Source organism: Lytechinus pictus, chromosome 13, assembly GCF_037042905.1.
Source record: "Lytechinus pictus isolate F3 Inbred chromosome 13, Lp3.0, whole genome shotgun sequence".
Taxonomy (NCBI): Eukaryota; Metazoa; Echinodermata; class Echinoidea; order Temnopleuroida; family Toxopneustidae; genus Lytechinus; species Lytechinus pictus.
In genome coordinates, this window is record NC_087257.1 from 18354731 (window position 1) to 18367882 (window position 13152).

Genomic DNA, 13152 nt, shown 5'->3' on the forward strand with positions numbered 1-13152 from the left:
AAAATTTGTATCCATATTCTTTCCTGACTAGATTATCATCAAAACTTGTTTGATTTGTTTACAAGATCAACAACTTAAGTGGTATATTTTACATGTAGCCATTTAAAGTGATACAATTTTTATTTTTTTTAGTGAATTGTTATTTTCAGCCATTTAAAGTGCCGCAATTTGTAGCTTAATTACTTAACATGAAACTTGCCAAATCCCTTTTTTACTTAGTAAAATACTTTGCGTTATATTTCAAACATTTCTAGTACAAAATATATACAAATACAAGGTACATATCTGACTGCCACCTGCCTGTTGCATAAATGACAAGTTTAGCTGCAAAAGGTTTCAAGTCAGAGGAACTTTAAATACAGGTTAAGCTCGTGAAATTTGTGCTACACAAAAGAAATATCCCATGCTCTCTATCCATATAGGAGATTCCTAGTTTGTATAAAGTATTACTGTAGTATTAGTATTGTTCTTTTGACCAGTTGCACGAGATGCCCATCTTAACAGTGTGTTGTGATTGATCCAACTCAAAATCAGAATGAGATTTATCTCAACTTGTATCTTTCATGTACACAATAAGCCAGTTCGTAGTTCCTTTCTGCGCATGATCAAAAGATTCTACGCATGATCAGAGGAAGGTCATTTGTACTACAGTGACATGGTGGTTTAAAATCTAATGAGATAAGCACCAACTTTGATGTCTTGATTATTCATATATTCTTTTAAATTGTGGTTTTCATTTACATCCACAAAAAACATCAATGCGTCCACGAACGACTGGTATTTCACAGTTTGCCAAGTACATTGTGCAACATGCTATGATATGCATTCAAAGTAGGAATGCAACAAATACCTTCATAAAGTGTTCATTGGTGTGCTATTCTAGTCACCTGGTCTATTCAATTTCTTCATCCTGTTATGTAAGGCAAGCTTACGTAATATCTTGCTTTGAAATCTGCCTATCATAATGAAAGAAATGAAAGGTCATTTGACCAAAATTGTCCCAGAAGTAACTACGAACTGGTCTATTGAGATCAATCTAAATTGAGTTTGATTGAATCGATCACAAGTCTTCTTGGCACAGGGCCCAATTAGATCAATATACATGTACAATATTCAACTGATTATCACTGGTGTATTTCAACTGTATCCAAACTTATAGAATTAGTCCCAGATGAGTATTGTAAGGTCCAGTTGAAAGCAATAAGCCTGTTCACGGTTGTAAACTGCGCACGAGCAGAAAAAGGTCATTGGAGACAACCACGAAGGTGGCTTTAAAATTCACTGACATAGGCATTTGTGATTTGATGATTATTCATGTATTCCTTTCAAAATATTTATCACATCCAAGCTGAAGAGTAATAAATAGAGCCTTCATAATCACTGGTATTTGACAGTAGCCTAAACAATAGTCAAATGTGCCAAAGGCAGACAATAAAACAGATTTCCAAACTTTATCCCTGATGTACTATTCTAGTCACCTGGTCTATACAATGCCTTTTGTTCTTAGAATTTGAATACTCTACGGGTAAAGCTTACGCAACATCTACATTTGAAAATGATAGTGCTTATCCTAATGAAAAATCACAAAGGTCATTGGAGAAAAGTTTATCATGAGCTAACCGTGAACTGGCTTATTGGGAGCACCGAAAATCTTCTGGAATCTTTTTCCATCTTTACAATCTAGTTTTGAAAGTTTCAAGTTTTTAAATAGACAAAAAATTTACTATCCTGGATAGGGAAAAGAAAACATAAATCCTGGGCCCCATCTTATGAAGAGTTACGATTGATCCAACCAACCTCCATTATGGAAAGCCAACAACGTCAACATCTGAATTACTTGTTTGTTATATTTTCTGAATAAGATGTATCCATCAGTTCATAGTTTTCTTGAAAATTCAGTGTGCTTATCTTTGTTTACAAAGGACAGATTTCCTGAAGAAAAAAAGGTGACATTTATGGATTTCCATTTACTTAAGGTTGATTGGATCAATCACAACTGTTTGTTAGATGGGGCCCAGATCACTGTTTAGCATTCAGCAAAGAAGACACACAAACCAGTTGTGAACATACATCCGTGAATCCATTTCTTCCACTTAAACTAGAACTAAATATAAGCCTCTATAAATAATATCTCCACTGTAAAATAAGCTGATTTATGAGTACATTGCATATGATGCATTACAGTTGTACATGAAGAGTTGATGAAAACTAATCCTAAACATAAATATGAAAGTACTCCACATACAAATAAATTCTCTTTACAAAGTCGTGTATGATGCATAGAGCAGTACTGTAACAAATAAGACGAACATAATATCAGTCGCACATAAAAGAGTCAATGAAAACTAAATCCTAAACATAAGTATGAAAGTACTCTTACATCATATATCCTTAAATTTTTCACACACAATGTTTAATCATTTTCACTTGCCTTTTAATTTTTCCATGAATATGTTTTGCTATTGCCGTTAGATTTTTCTTTTTCTACTACATATAGCTTTGCTACAAATCTATACCACGAGACAGATGTTCTTACAGTGACAGGCGTATACTGGCTTTAGTTATTTTATCACACACTACTGACAGCATCTTAAAGGGGAATGAAACCTTTGGAACAATTAGGCTTGTGTCGAAACAGAAAAATCAAAGAATAAGAACAAAGAAGGTTTGAGAAAAATTGGACAAATAATTAGAAAGTTATGAGCATTTGAATAGTGCAATCACTAATGCTATGGAGATCCTCCCATTGGCAATGCGACAAGGATGTGTGATGTCACATGTGAACAACTTTCCCTTTGATCGACTATAAAATAACCCCAAAATGTTTCTTTTTGCTTTTTCTTATGGTGATACAAACTCTTTATCCATGATGTATTCTTTAAAAATCTGTATTACATGCCCTCCTACAGAAAGAACACACGATCTACTGATAGATGTGATAAAAGAGGCAGTTTAGTTGAAATATCTACTAAATAAATGGGGAGAGTTGTTCACAAGTGACATCACACATCTTTGTCACATTGCCAATGTGAGGATCTCCATAGCATTAGTGATTGCAATATTCAAATGCTTTTAACTTTTTCATTATTTGTCCGATTTTTCTCAAGCTTAATTTTGTTGATCTGTTTCTTTGATTTTCTGTTTTCACACAAGCTATCTTGTTCCAAAGGTTTCATTCTCCTTTTAACTTACAAGATAATGAAGTTTGATGACTTAATACATGGCTCATGGCTTATATAAGACTATCTACATGACTAATCATGGATTATATAGGACTATCTACATGACTAATCATGGATTATATAGGACTATCTACATGACTAATCATGGATTATATAGGACTATCTAAATAACTAATCATGGAATTTTTTTTACCATCTATGTGACTAATCATGGATTATATTGTACTACCTAAATGGCTAATGATGGATTTTTTCAAACATCTACATGACTAATCATGGATTATATTTCACTATCTACATGATTAATCATGAAATATATTTGACTACCCATGCCTTTCTTGGGACTATTCAAATGTATTGCATACCTGATAAAAAAATCAATATATACATATAGTGATTTAGTATATATGTTCACATGCAGAGTAAATAATAGCAAATGTATCACTTGTTTGCCCAAATGTAGAATTCTTTTCAAGATACCTCATCATTTGGGATATACTAATCCAGCTAGAGTTGTTCAGTGTTACACAACCACCCCCCCCCCCCCAAAAAAAAAAAAATCACACTAGTTGGACTTTTATGCCTTGGACTTTTTACAATGTATTGTACCTCTGTCAGTTATTGACCCTTAATAGATAACTTTCATATGATATGTAGTTACACTGTAGGGTTGTTACCATGATAACTCTCAAAGAGTTTTTTTTTAAACAATTATACCTGGAGATCATGACGCCTTCTTGTAATTTAAACGAGAGTGATCTTTGAATGCCAAGTTTGGAGGGTCAATTTTATATTTTTCTTATAAAGTCCCTTAACTTTGTAAAAAAAACATTGTTTTTCTTTCAGATGGCTCATGAACACCCCCTCTCCCCCAAATTTAGATTCGATGCAGAATACCTCTACTTTTTGCATTAAGAAAGGTAATATAGTAGGTGAATTGAAGACATGTTGCTCATGATATTACTTACAAGTAGATGGTATTGCTTAGACAAGATATATGACTAATGAGATATATATTTACAATTACAAGGGCAAGAATATTACCATTTCAAGCAAGCTGTTTGTGTCAGTATTTTAGGATGTCTAGAAGGTACTGTGGGAATTGAGCTATCACAATTTAAATAAGCCCCTTTTTAATCTAAGTGATTAGGTACGAACCAGAAAACATTCAATATTTCTTGCAAGTAATAATGATAAAATGAAAGCAGTTTAGCAAGGTGTTTCATAAAACTGATGTTGATTCAGAACCTAATAAAAGATCCCCAGTCGTTCGTAAAGTCAATCACAACTTTCAGTTTTACCTAGTTATGAAATAGGAGATAGAGCAAACTTTGGCACAAGAAAAACCTTCTTTTTTTTAATACCGGTAATTTACAATTTGAGAAAATATTGCGCATTTCCTGAACGCTTGAAGTACATTGTGCATTCTGTTTGAGAACAAAATGTGGCAAGGATTGCAGCTAATTTATCTTCTTCTTTCCAAAGTAGTTCTAGAGCACACATAATGTAATGGTAGTATTGTTTTCAGTACTTGTTTGACTGTTATATCCTCTTTCAGCACAAAATATGGCAAGGATCTTATGTATTTTTTTTTTAATTCTCACTGATATAACAAGAGCACACATGATTTGTTTTATTACACTTACAAAAGTTTTATATTTTGTTTAAGCACAAAATGTGGCAAGGATTTCAGCTTTTTTAATATAATACCTAATAAGAAAGCTCACATTACTGTAATTGTTAGACTACACTTGCAACAGTTGGCACAAGGTATATAATTTTCTTCACTGGACAAAATCCTTTGAGCACACAATAAAATCTGCTCACTGAGTGGCAGAAAGATGCAATCGAACTTGTGCAGACTACTCATTATACCATTCCAAAACCCATAGAATTTTCTATTTCAAAGCATTTTGCACAAAACTACTTCTGAAAGTCCCATATCCCGTAATTGCAAGACAAATTTCCTTTGAGAAAATTCATGGAAGACACTTGGTTGCATATACCCTGATTGGAAAAAAGACATCTATGATCTAACTGATTAGACTTACAAAAACATGTATCAGATACAATTCTGACCTCCTTATGTAGCATATCTAAACTTTGAATGAAATATATACAGCAATCTAAGAAGTAAAATACTGCCATTTCAAAAAAGATTTTCAACTTCACATTATAAATGACAGTATATTTTCAGCAGGCACTTTTGAAACATACACCTGCATATAGACAGTAATTTTAAGCACCTATTTAATAGCCCTCATCAACACTTCAAGCATTACTACGATGGGACCGACATGTACACTTCTAAAATGGAGTGGGTGGGGTGATAGAAAAGTGTAGGTTACGAGTTAGTTATCCCCGCCTCCCGACAAATGGGAGGCATTTCCCATGTGAGTCGAGTTGCCATATTGGGCGGGGCCGGCCATCATCATCGCCTCGTCCATTCTGGGTGGGGCCGCCATCATCATGGTTGGGTAACCGATGGGGGAGGTGCCGGGTTGGCCTGGGATGTCGGTCCGGATGGTCTTGACGGCACGGTCCCCGCGTCTCGGCATCTTTATGGGGCGTTTGCCCGTGAACTTGGGTGTAACCTTCTGGACGATGGAGTTCGGGATGCTGTTGGGATCATAGGAGGTTGTGTACGTCCCTTGGAGTTCGGAGACTGTCCCTATGTAGGGCTGATGGCGAGTAATGAGTTGTGTCGGCATGTTGGAGTGCTCGGCAGTCTGCACTACTGTTGTGCCCTGTAATGAAACATACAAATTACAATAACAAAAAATATAACAATTTTTAATTTAAGACACAAAATCTAAATCCTTGAATGGAAAGAAGCTGCCATACAGACAGTCATTCTTTATCATATTATCACTAATGGTAATATGCATGTTTTGTTCTATGTGAAATTTTGGTTTGATGACATTTCCTCGGGATTCCGTTTCCAAAGTGGTATACCACAGGATGATAAAGTAGGATATTGTTGAAATGACAGAATTCAAGTACAAGCAATGGCAAGGTACAAAAAAGGCAGGGCACACAAAAAAGTTCAATACACAATATTAACAAGAGCCAGGTTTTGAAGGATCAAATAAACTAATGGAAAACACACTATACAGGGATGAAAATAAATTATGAGTATATGATCACATCAGTCAAAACAACATGCTATTCAAGTATCCCAATCAGGCAAGATTTTCTTTTATTTTTTTTTTATTATTTTTTTTTTGGGGGGGGGATACTTTTCATTAACTACTGCCTAAATCTGCAACACTTGATAAGCTTTAACATGAAGGTGAATGGGGATTTTCCAGGGGTCTTAAAATACTTTGAGTTTTTTATAAATTTTTTCTTAAGCATTTTGGGGGCAACATTGCCCCCAAACCTCTACTTCATTTCTTCTCTGCTTCCTATGCTCCCATCACAGGGTTCCCACAGAAATTTGAAAACAGAATTCCTTGACTTTTCCATGACTAAATTGCTGCTTTCCATGACTTTCTGTGATATCCCGGGAGTTACTGTATGTAGAATTTGGGATGTCACACAACTGGGAAAACTGGAAATCATGAACACCAATTAAAATAGCAGAGTATGATCACAGAGTATGATAGTTGCGAGACACGACAAACTGGAAAGCTGCCATAGCCAAGAGGTAAATGCCATTCCATGACTTTTCACAAATTTTCCTAATTCCCTGACTTTTCCCCGACTTTCCATGACCAAAATATTCTCCAGGATTTTCCATGACTGTGGAGAACCTGCATCAAGAACATTTCAGTTTGCTAGGGATAGGCCAGAAACATATTTACATAATCAACTTCCACAGCAAGCCTTTAATTTCATTCCATCATCCATGTCAGGCTATGCATGCAAGACGGTATAAATCCAGAGGTTCTGAGGTATTCTTATTTCATGAGGAGTCAGTGACTGTGCCATGGACCAGTGATGGCCCAGTGGTAGAGTAACCGCCTAGGCTAGCAATCAGTAGAAGAGAGGTTCAAATCCTGCTGGTTCCAAAAATTTTCCGACTTTACTTTCTGATCAAACATTCGACCTAATGTTCTGGGTGCAAGTGTGAAGTGTTATTCAACTTCCCTAGCTGGACTTTAATTTCAGTGGAGCATTGTGGCCCAGTGGATTAGTCTTCAGACTTTGAAACAGAGGGTCGTGGGTTCGAATCCCAGCCATGGCGTAATTTCCTTCAGCAAGAAACTCATCCACATTGTGCTGCACTCAACCCAGGTGAGGTGAATGGGTACCTGGCAGGAATTTATTCCTTGAAATGCAGAGCGCGTAAAAACTGCTTGAGCTACAGCCAGGTTAATAATATCCAAGTCCTTTGAAAGCATATAGAGACGTTATTCATGTGTTATGCGCTATACAAGAACTGACAATTATTATTACATTTTACAGTCCAAATAAATGGGTAGCAATCACTGAAATATGTTATATTATAGCTACAGACACATCAACAAAACGAATCCATGATAAGTCATTTGAAATCATTTAATAGCTTTGATCAGACTGGAGTCGGTTTTGTGGTAAATTACCAATCCGTCTCCTGCCAACTCGTCCACTCACCACATAGTCTACTTCCATTTTAAATAGTCTAATACCAATCCGTCCATTAACATTTCATCTAACAACCATTTGATCCAATTATCACTTTGTGTAATCACCAGTACGTCTATGACCATTTCATCTCATAACCAGTTGGTCTAATACCCATTTAATTTTCATTTTCATTTTTGCACAATTAACACTTGGTCCAATTAGACCAAATGGTATATGGACTAAATGGCTATTGGACCAACAGGATATTTGACAAAATGGTGAGTGGACGAATTGGCAATTAGACCATGTGGATATTGGACGAATTGATGGTAGACCAAATGATAGTAGACGAGTTGGCAAATGGACGAATTGGCATCAGATCAATTGGAAATAAACCAGTTTCATAGGTGGGACTGTAGCGTTACAATAGAATAGCAGGCAGCAAGATTTTTAATAGGGAGTTTTACCTGGACAATGCGAATCAAGAATATAGAAAAACGTCAAATGCCCTTCATATCAAAGAACAGCCGAGAAGTCTTTGTCGAATGCATTTTTGATACATTTACTGTGTTCTTGAATGCGTTGGGCGTCCCTGTGTGAAAACTCCCTCAAGGTTCTACACAATCACTCTGATTAAAATCCAGTTCTACAATGCTAGAATGAACCACAACTCTGGATCAGTTCTTGTCACACATTTTCATGCAGACAGGCTAAAGCATTGTTTCTTTACATTGCACAAATGATGCAATTAAGGATTTATAAACAGCCACAACTCACAAGTCATTGATGCTCGTTATATTTTATAAACACATCTCACCTGTATTGCTAATGGTACCTGTAACACTGAAGCTATGAAAGAAAGTAATAAAGATATTACGAGTTGAGGTAGCATACAGGACCCCCAACACCAAATTTGTTCCTTCCAATGTACAGGACTGCATAAATTATAATTTGCTATTGAAAGGTACGAGATTCATATTTGGAGAATATGATTTAACCGGCTAAAGCTCTTCTTTACCCCATCATCTGTACGAGTAAAATTAGCGAGTTATCAATGAGCTACTAGCAACTGGTGGTATAGAGCAACACCTGAGGCCCGTTTCATAAAGGACTTGCAACTGTTGTAACTTTGCCATTATGGCAACTACCATGGCAACCTCAATTCTGATTGGCTGCTGAGCCCTGTTGTCATTATGACAAAGTTACAACAGTTGCAAGTCCTTTATGACCCCCTGATGGTCAACCACCTGTATAGAAGGACCACTTAGATAGAGACCACTAGTTTGGTTTCCCCTGAAAAGTATTTGCTATTGAAACAAGGACCCGGCATGGTAGCTCAGTGGTAGAGCGCCCCCTCATGAACGGGAGGTCACGGGTTCGATTTAAGTCAAAACAAAGAATTTCAAGGGTCCTTCAGCCTTCTTGTCACACGCTAGGAATGTGAGAATGGAGAAGGGTCATGATAATTGTGCAGTGTAATTGTACTGTATAGAAGACGTCACCCCATTGGTCAGATCATGCGCACGGGACGGGCATTACCGTGTTTCCATCACTCAGATTGCGCGTTGCATATCATGTGCGTGACGGCATTAAAGTGCGACTCTAAGTCATACTTAAATCTTTGTGAAACACCCCCCTGGTCACAGTACATGGACTATACCACTATAAAAATAGGGATGTTTCCTTACCTCTGCTGGTGAGGGTTCCATAATGGGTAACTCTGTGATCTCTGGTGACTGATAATGGTGAGCCTGCTGGTAGATGACCTCATGGCTATGGGGTTGGGGAGGGCTGGGATAGATGGGGGAGACTGGAAGCATGCTGCCATTCACCGCTGCGGCAGGAGGGGCCTGAGGAAATGAGAATAAAGGTGATAGGTCACAGAGATTTAAGCATGACTTACAGTCAATATTAGAAGCCAAAAGACACTGTTAGTCAATGTTGTAGCTATATTCTTGTCTGCTACAAAGATATTGATACATATTTTGCTAAACATGACAGGCAAGCATTTGGTAGTCATACTTTGTGCCTATAGATATAAAAATAATAATAAGCATAATATGCAACATTTATATATAACTTTAGTACAAATGTTTCTAAGCGCTGGATACTATCACCCCGGTTGCTAATCAGGTCAGCAACCATACCTGCGAAAAATACTTGGAGATAAGGAGAACACCACAAAAGTAATTTATGTCTGATCCCCCCATTTTTTTAATTCTTATTTTACTTCATTTACTAAATTTAGGCAATAATATCCTGTAAGCATTGCAGCTTTTCAGGTCCCTGTCTTACAAACAACGTTCTCGCTACCACGCGTCACGGTTGGCGGGCGCCGCCAACCCTGAAAACTTTCAGAGCAAATCCGCCAACCGTGAACTTCCCCGACAACCGTGGCCGACAACTGTCAAACAGGCCTAGATCTATACAAAAAACTGAATAATATATTTAAAAAAAAACAATCTGCTTTCAGATCCTAAAATAAACTTGTCGATTATTTCGTCCACGATTTCTTCCCAGGATTTCTTTGACTCGCTACTAATCTGTATACGATACGACCTCGACTCGAGGCCCGTAGGAAGCGCGAAGACGTTTACCTCGATTTGCGTATCGCATTGCTCACATTATTTACGGTACTGGTACGTCTTTAAAATGGTAGTAAATACCGGTACGCTAAAAAATAAAGTGAGGGGAGAGGGGTACCATGGGTTACTGGGTTGGGCAATGTAATTTAGATGCTACGAATTTCAGTTGATATTGTCACTTATTTTGTCAAAAGTAAAGTGTCTCAAAAATAACACAAAAATTCGATCGAAACTTAGTTTCATCTCGTCCCAGGCCCCAGCCTTGTATAGCTACATCTACATGAATTCATTGAATGCATTTCTGATGACACTGCCGTAGAGCGAATTGAGAAAATTATTAAAAGATCACGTTAATAATGTCCAACTCATTTACTTACAGCAAAATGATTTATTCACATTTATATTCCGATTTTACTCCATAATTTCCAAAGCCTTGATCTCTACATCGATCTTTTGAAAGTGTTGATTAATTTCGCGACGGTGTGTCTACCAAGTTCTGTGTCACTGCACTCGCGCTCGCCCACGGCCACATAAATACAAATCGCACATGGCATCAAAATCCTTGATCCGCGTCTTCCAAAATTAGATGGGATCCAAAACTGATTTAATTTGAATGTTTTTTTTTTATTTTCAGATATTCATTGAATCTGTTATATTTTTCATAAGTAATAATCCTTATTAATATTATTCACACTTTTTATCATATTACGACTCATTTTTTAATGTGAGTTATACGTAGTGTATTTTCATTTGTATTGTTCTTTATTACTCTTTGCCTGCCAATTAAATAATGAACGGTCCTGAGAATTTTTTTTAGTCATCACAGTGAATCACTAGCGTACCTACGGGGGGCGGCAGACTGCCCCCCCCCCCCCCCCGCCCCCTGACGAGTCATAACTGATCCCTGGCCGCTCCTTTGTTTTTTCTGGTACGAAATCCTTTATTTGTGGTTGAAAACCTTTTTTTTGCTTGTCAATTTTTTTGGCGGACGAATTTGCCCCCCCCCCCCCTGTGGAAAATCCTAGGTACGCCACTGCAGTGAATGCTTCATGACTTTGTTGTACAATTGCATAACAACTCCCGGTAACAACTACGATTTAAAATGAAATATTATTTGAAATTAATTTGTGTAAATGATAAAGAGAATAATGGGAGGTGGTCGTGGGCAATGTAAATGAAAACGATGGGATGTTTGTGACTTCGTGGGGGAGGGGATTGGCGAAAAGAAGTCCATGTTCGGAGCGAATGAAATTAATATTCATTTAAGGATGTGTCTTCTGTGATTGTGACTGCATAATCTTTATAAAGTGGAATTGACAATTCATTCACAGATATTCATTTCAGGGGCCGCGGAAACAAGGGGGGGGGCTGGGTGGGTGTCAGCCCCTTCCCCCTCCCCCACTTTTTTTCCCAAAACCGTGTACAAAAACATAAAGTGGACCACCAGATTGTGTTTTTTGCATGGTCAGCCCCCCCCCCCTTTCAAGACCTTTCCGCGGCCCCTGCATTTCAAGTACGAATTATTGAAGTTGATATATGTGAACGTTTTTAATAGAGGATTATGTATTTCGTTTGTTCACGCCCACATGAGTTGCTAGTATAATTTGAATATCGTTGGATGAATTTTTCAATTTCACTTATGTCTTTATATGTCTTATATCGGAATTGTGTTTCATATTGAGTTATCTGGGTTATCTTTACAACGTCGTTAGCCTAATTAGGCCTACTGCGAGTGGATATGTATGAAAAGGATTGGAATGTGAACGAGACGCCCCAAAGCCGATGCCACGTGATCTAATTAGTATTCACTTTCTGGGTTGAGCCAATCATTGTGCTTGAAAACGGGTTTCCCCAAATTCCTGCCCTTGGAATGTACGTGTGCCATGTGCGTGACCTGTTTACCTGTTGTTTGAATGCGAATCAGCTGGTTTCGTCACCTCAAATATTCTTCATGTTGTTTACGCTGGATGGGGGCTTTAAAATTAAGAAGATCTTTCTGACTTTTTTTGTCATTTTTAATAATCTGTTCATGAATTTCTGTAACTTAAAAACTGATGCAATTTATTGAATCACGTACCTCGATCTTCCCACTCATGGTGCAAGAAAATATTTTTGAAATTCAAAATCGCCAAAATATACATTTAAAGAAAGGTTATTCAGCCGTCATCATCAGTAGTAGTATAGACATGTCTATAAATATGCATTCGCTTCGAATATTGACTTCTTCACCATGCAATCCCGCACACGTACGATTAACATCCCCTTGTCATTGTCCACGCCACGACCCCTCCCCTTTCGCTCTCTCCCTTCGACCATCCTAGCTACAACCCCTCCCCCCCCCTCCTCTCTTTCAAACACGCTGTATTTGTAGGCCTACATAGTACATTATTTAAAAATAGAAATCTGCTTTCCTGTCAATTAAACTTTACTTTCAAAACATTTTAAATCGCAATTAATTATAATAAGAACAAAATCGTAATATTAATGTATTATTAATGACTAAAAATGTTTCTCCCACTGGTGATGGGCACATTCATTATTTTAAAGGTGAGTATAGAACAATACAAATGAACATAGCAATAATTGACAGCATGATAAACGAATCTTGATTGGATATTATTAGTATAAACATCATCAACAGAAGTCTTATGAGGGTTATAGTTTCATTGAGTATCTGAAAATAAAACAAACATGCAAATTATATAAGTTGGAGACCCCGTCTCATGAATAACGATGTCCATTATTTGGAAGACTCAGAAGTTTTCTTCCGAGGCTTCCAAATAAAGTCGGAACAATCTTTGGATTTAGCAAGGGCGTGGTGCGGCGCGGCGCAA

At 37.2% G+C, this 13152-nt stretch overlaps 1 protein-coding gene across 2 annotated transcripts in view; it reads right to left on the reverse strand.

Annotated features, from left to right (window-relative positions):
* Positions 1-3416: 3416 nt before the first annotated feature.
* Positions 3417-13152, reverse strand: part of LOC129275101 (protein boule-like) — a 39248-nt gene continuing 29512 nt past the window's right edge. For both annotated transcript variants that reach the window (XM_064109023.1, XM_064109022.1), the window contains exons 11-12: positions 9422-9583; positions 3417-5929 (exon numbers count right to left, since the gene is read on the reverse strand). In XM_064109023.1, coding sequence (XP_063965093.1) covers positions 5534-5929; positions 9422-9583 — 558 coding nt within the window. In that variant the 3' untranslated portion in view covers positions 3417-5533. The remainder of the gene's footprint in view (positions 5930-9421; positions 9584-13152) is intronic.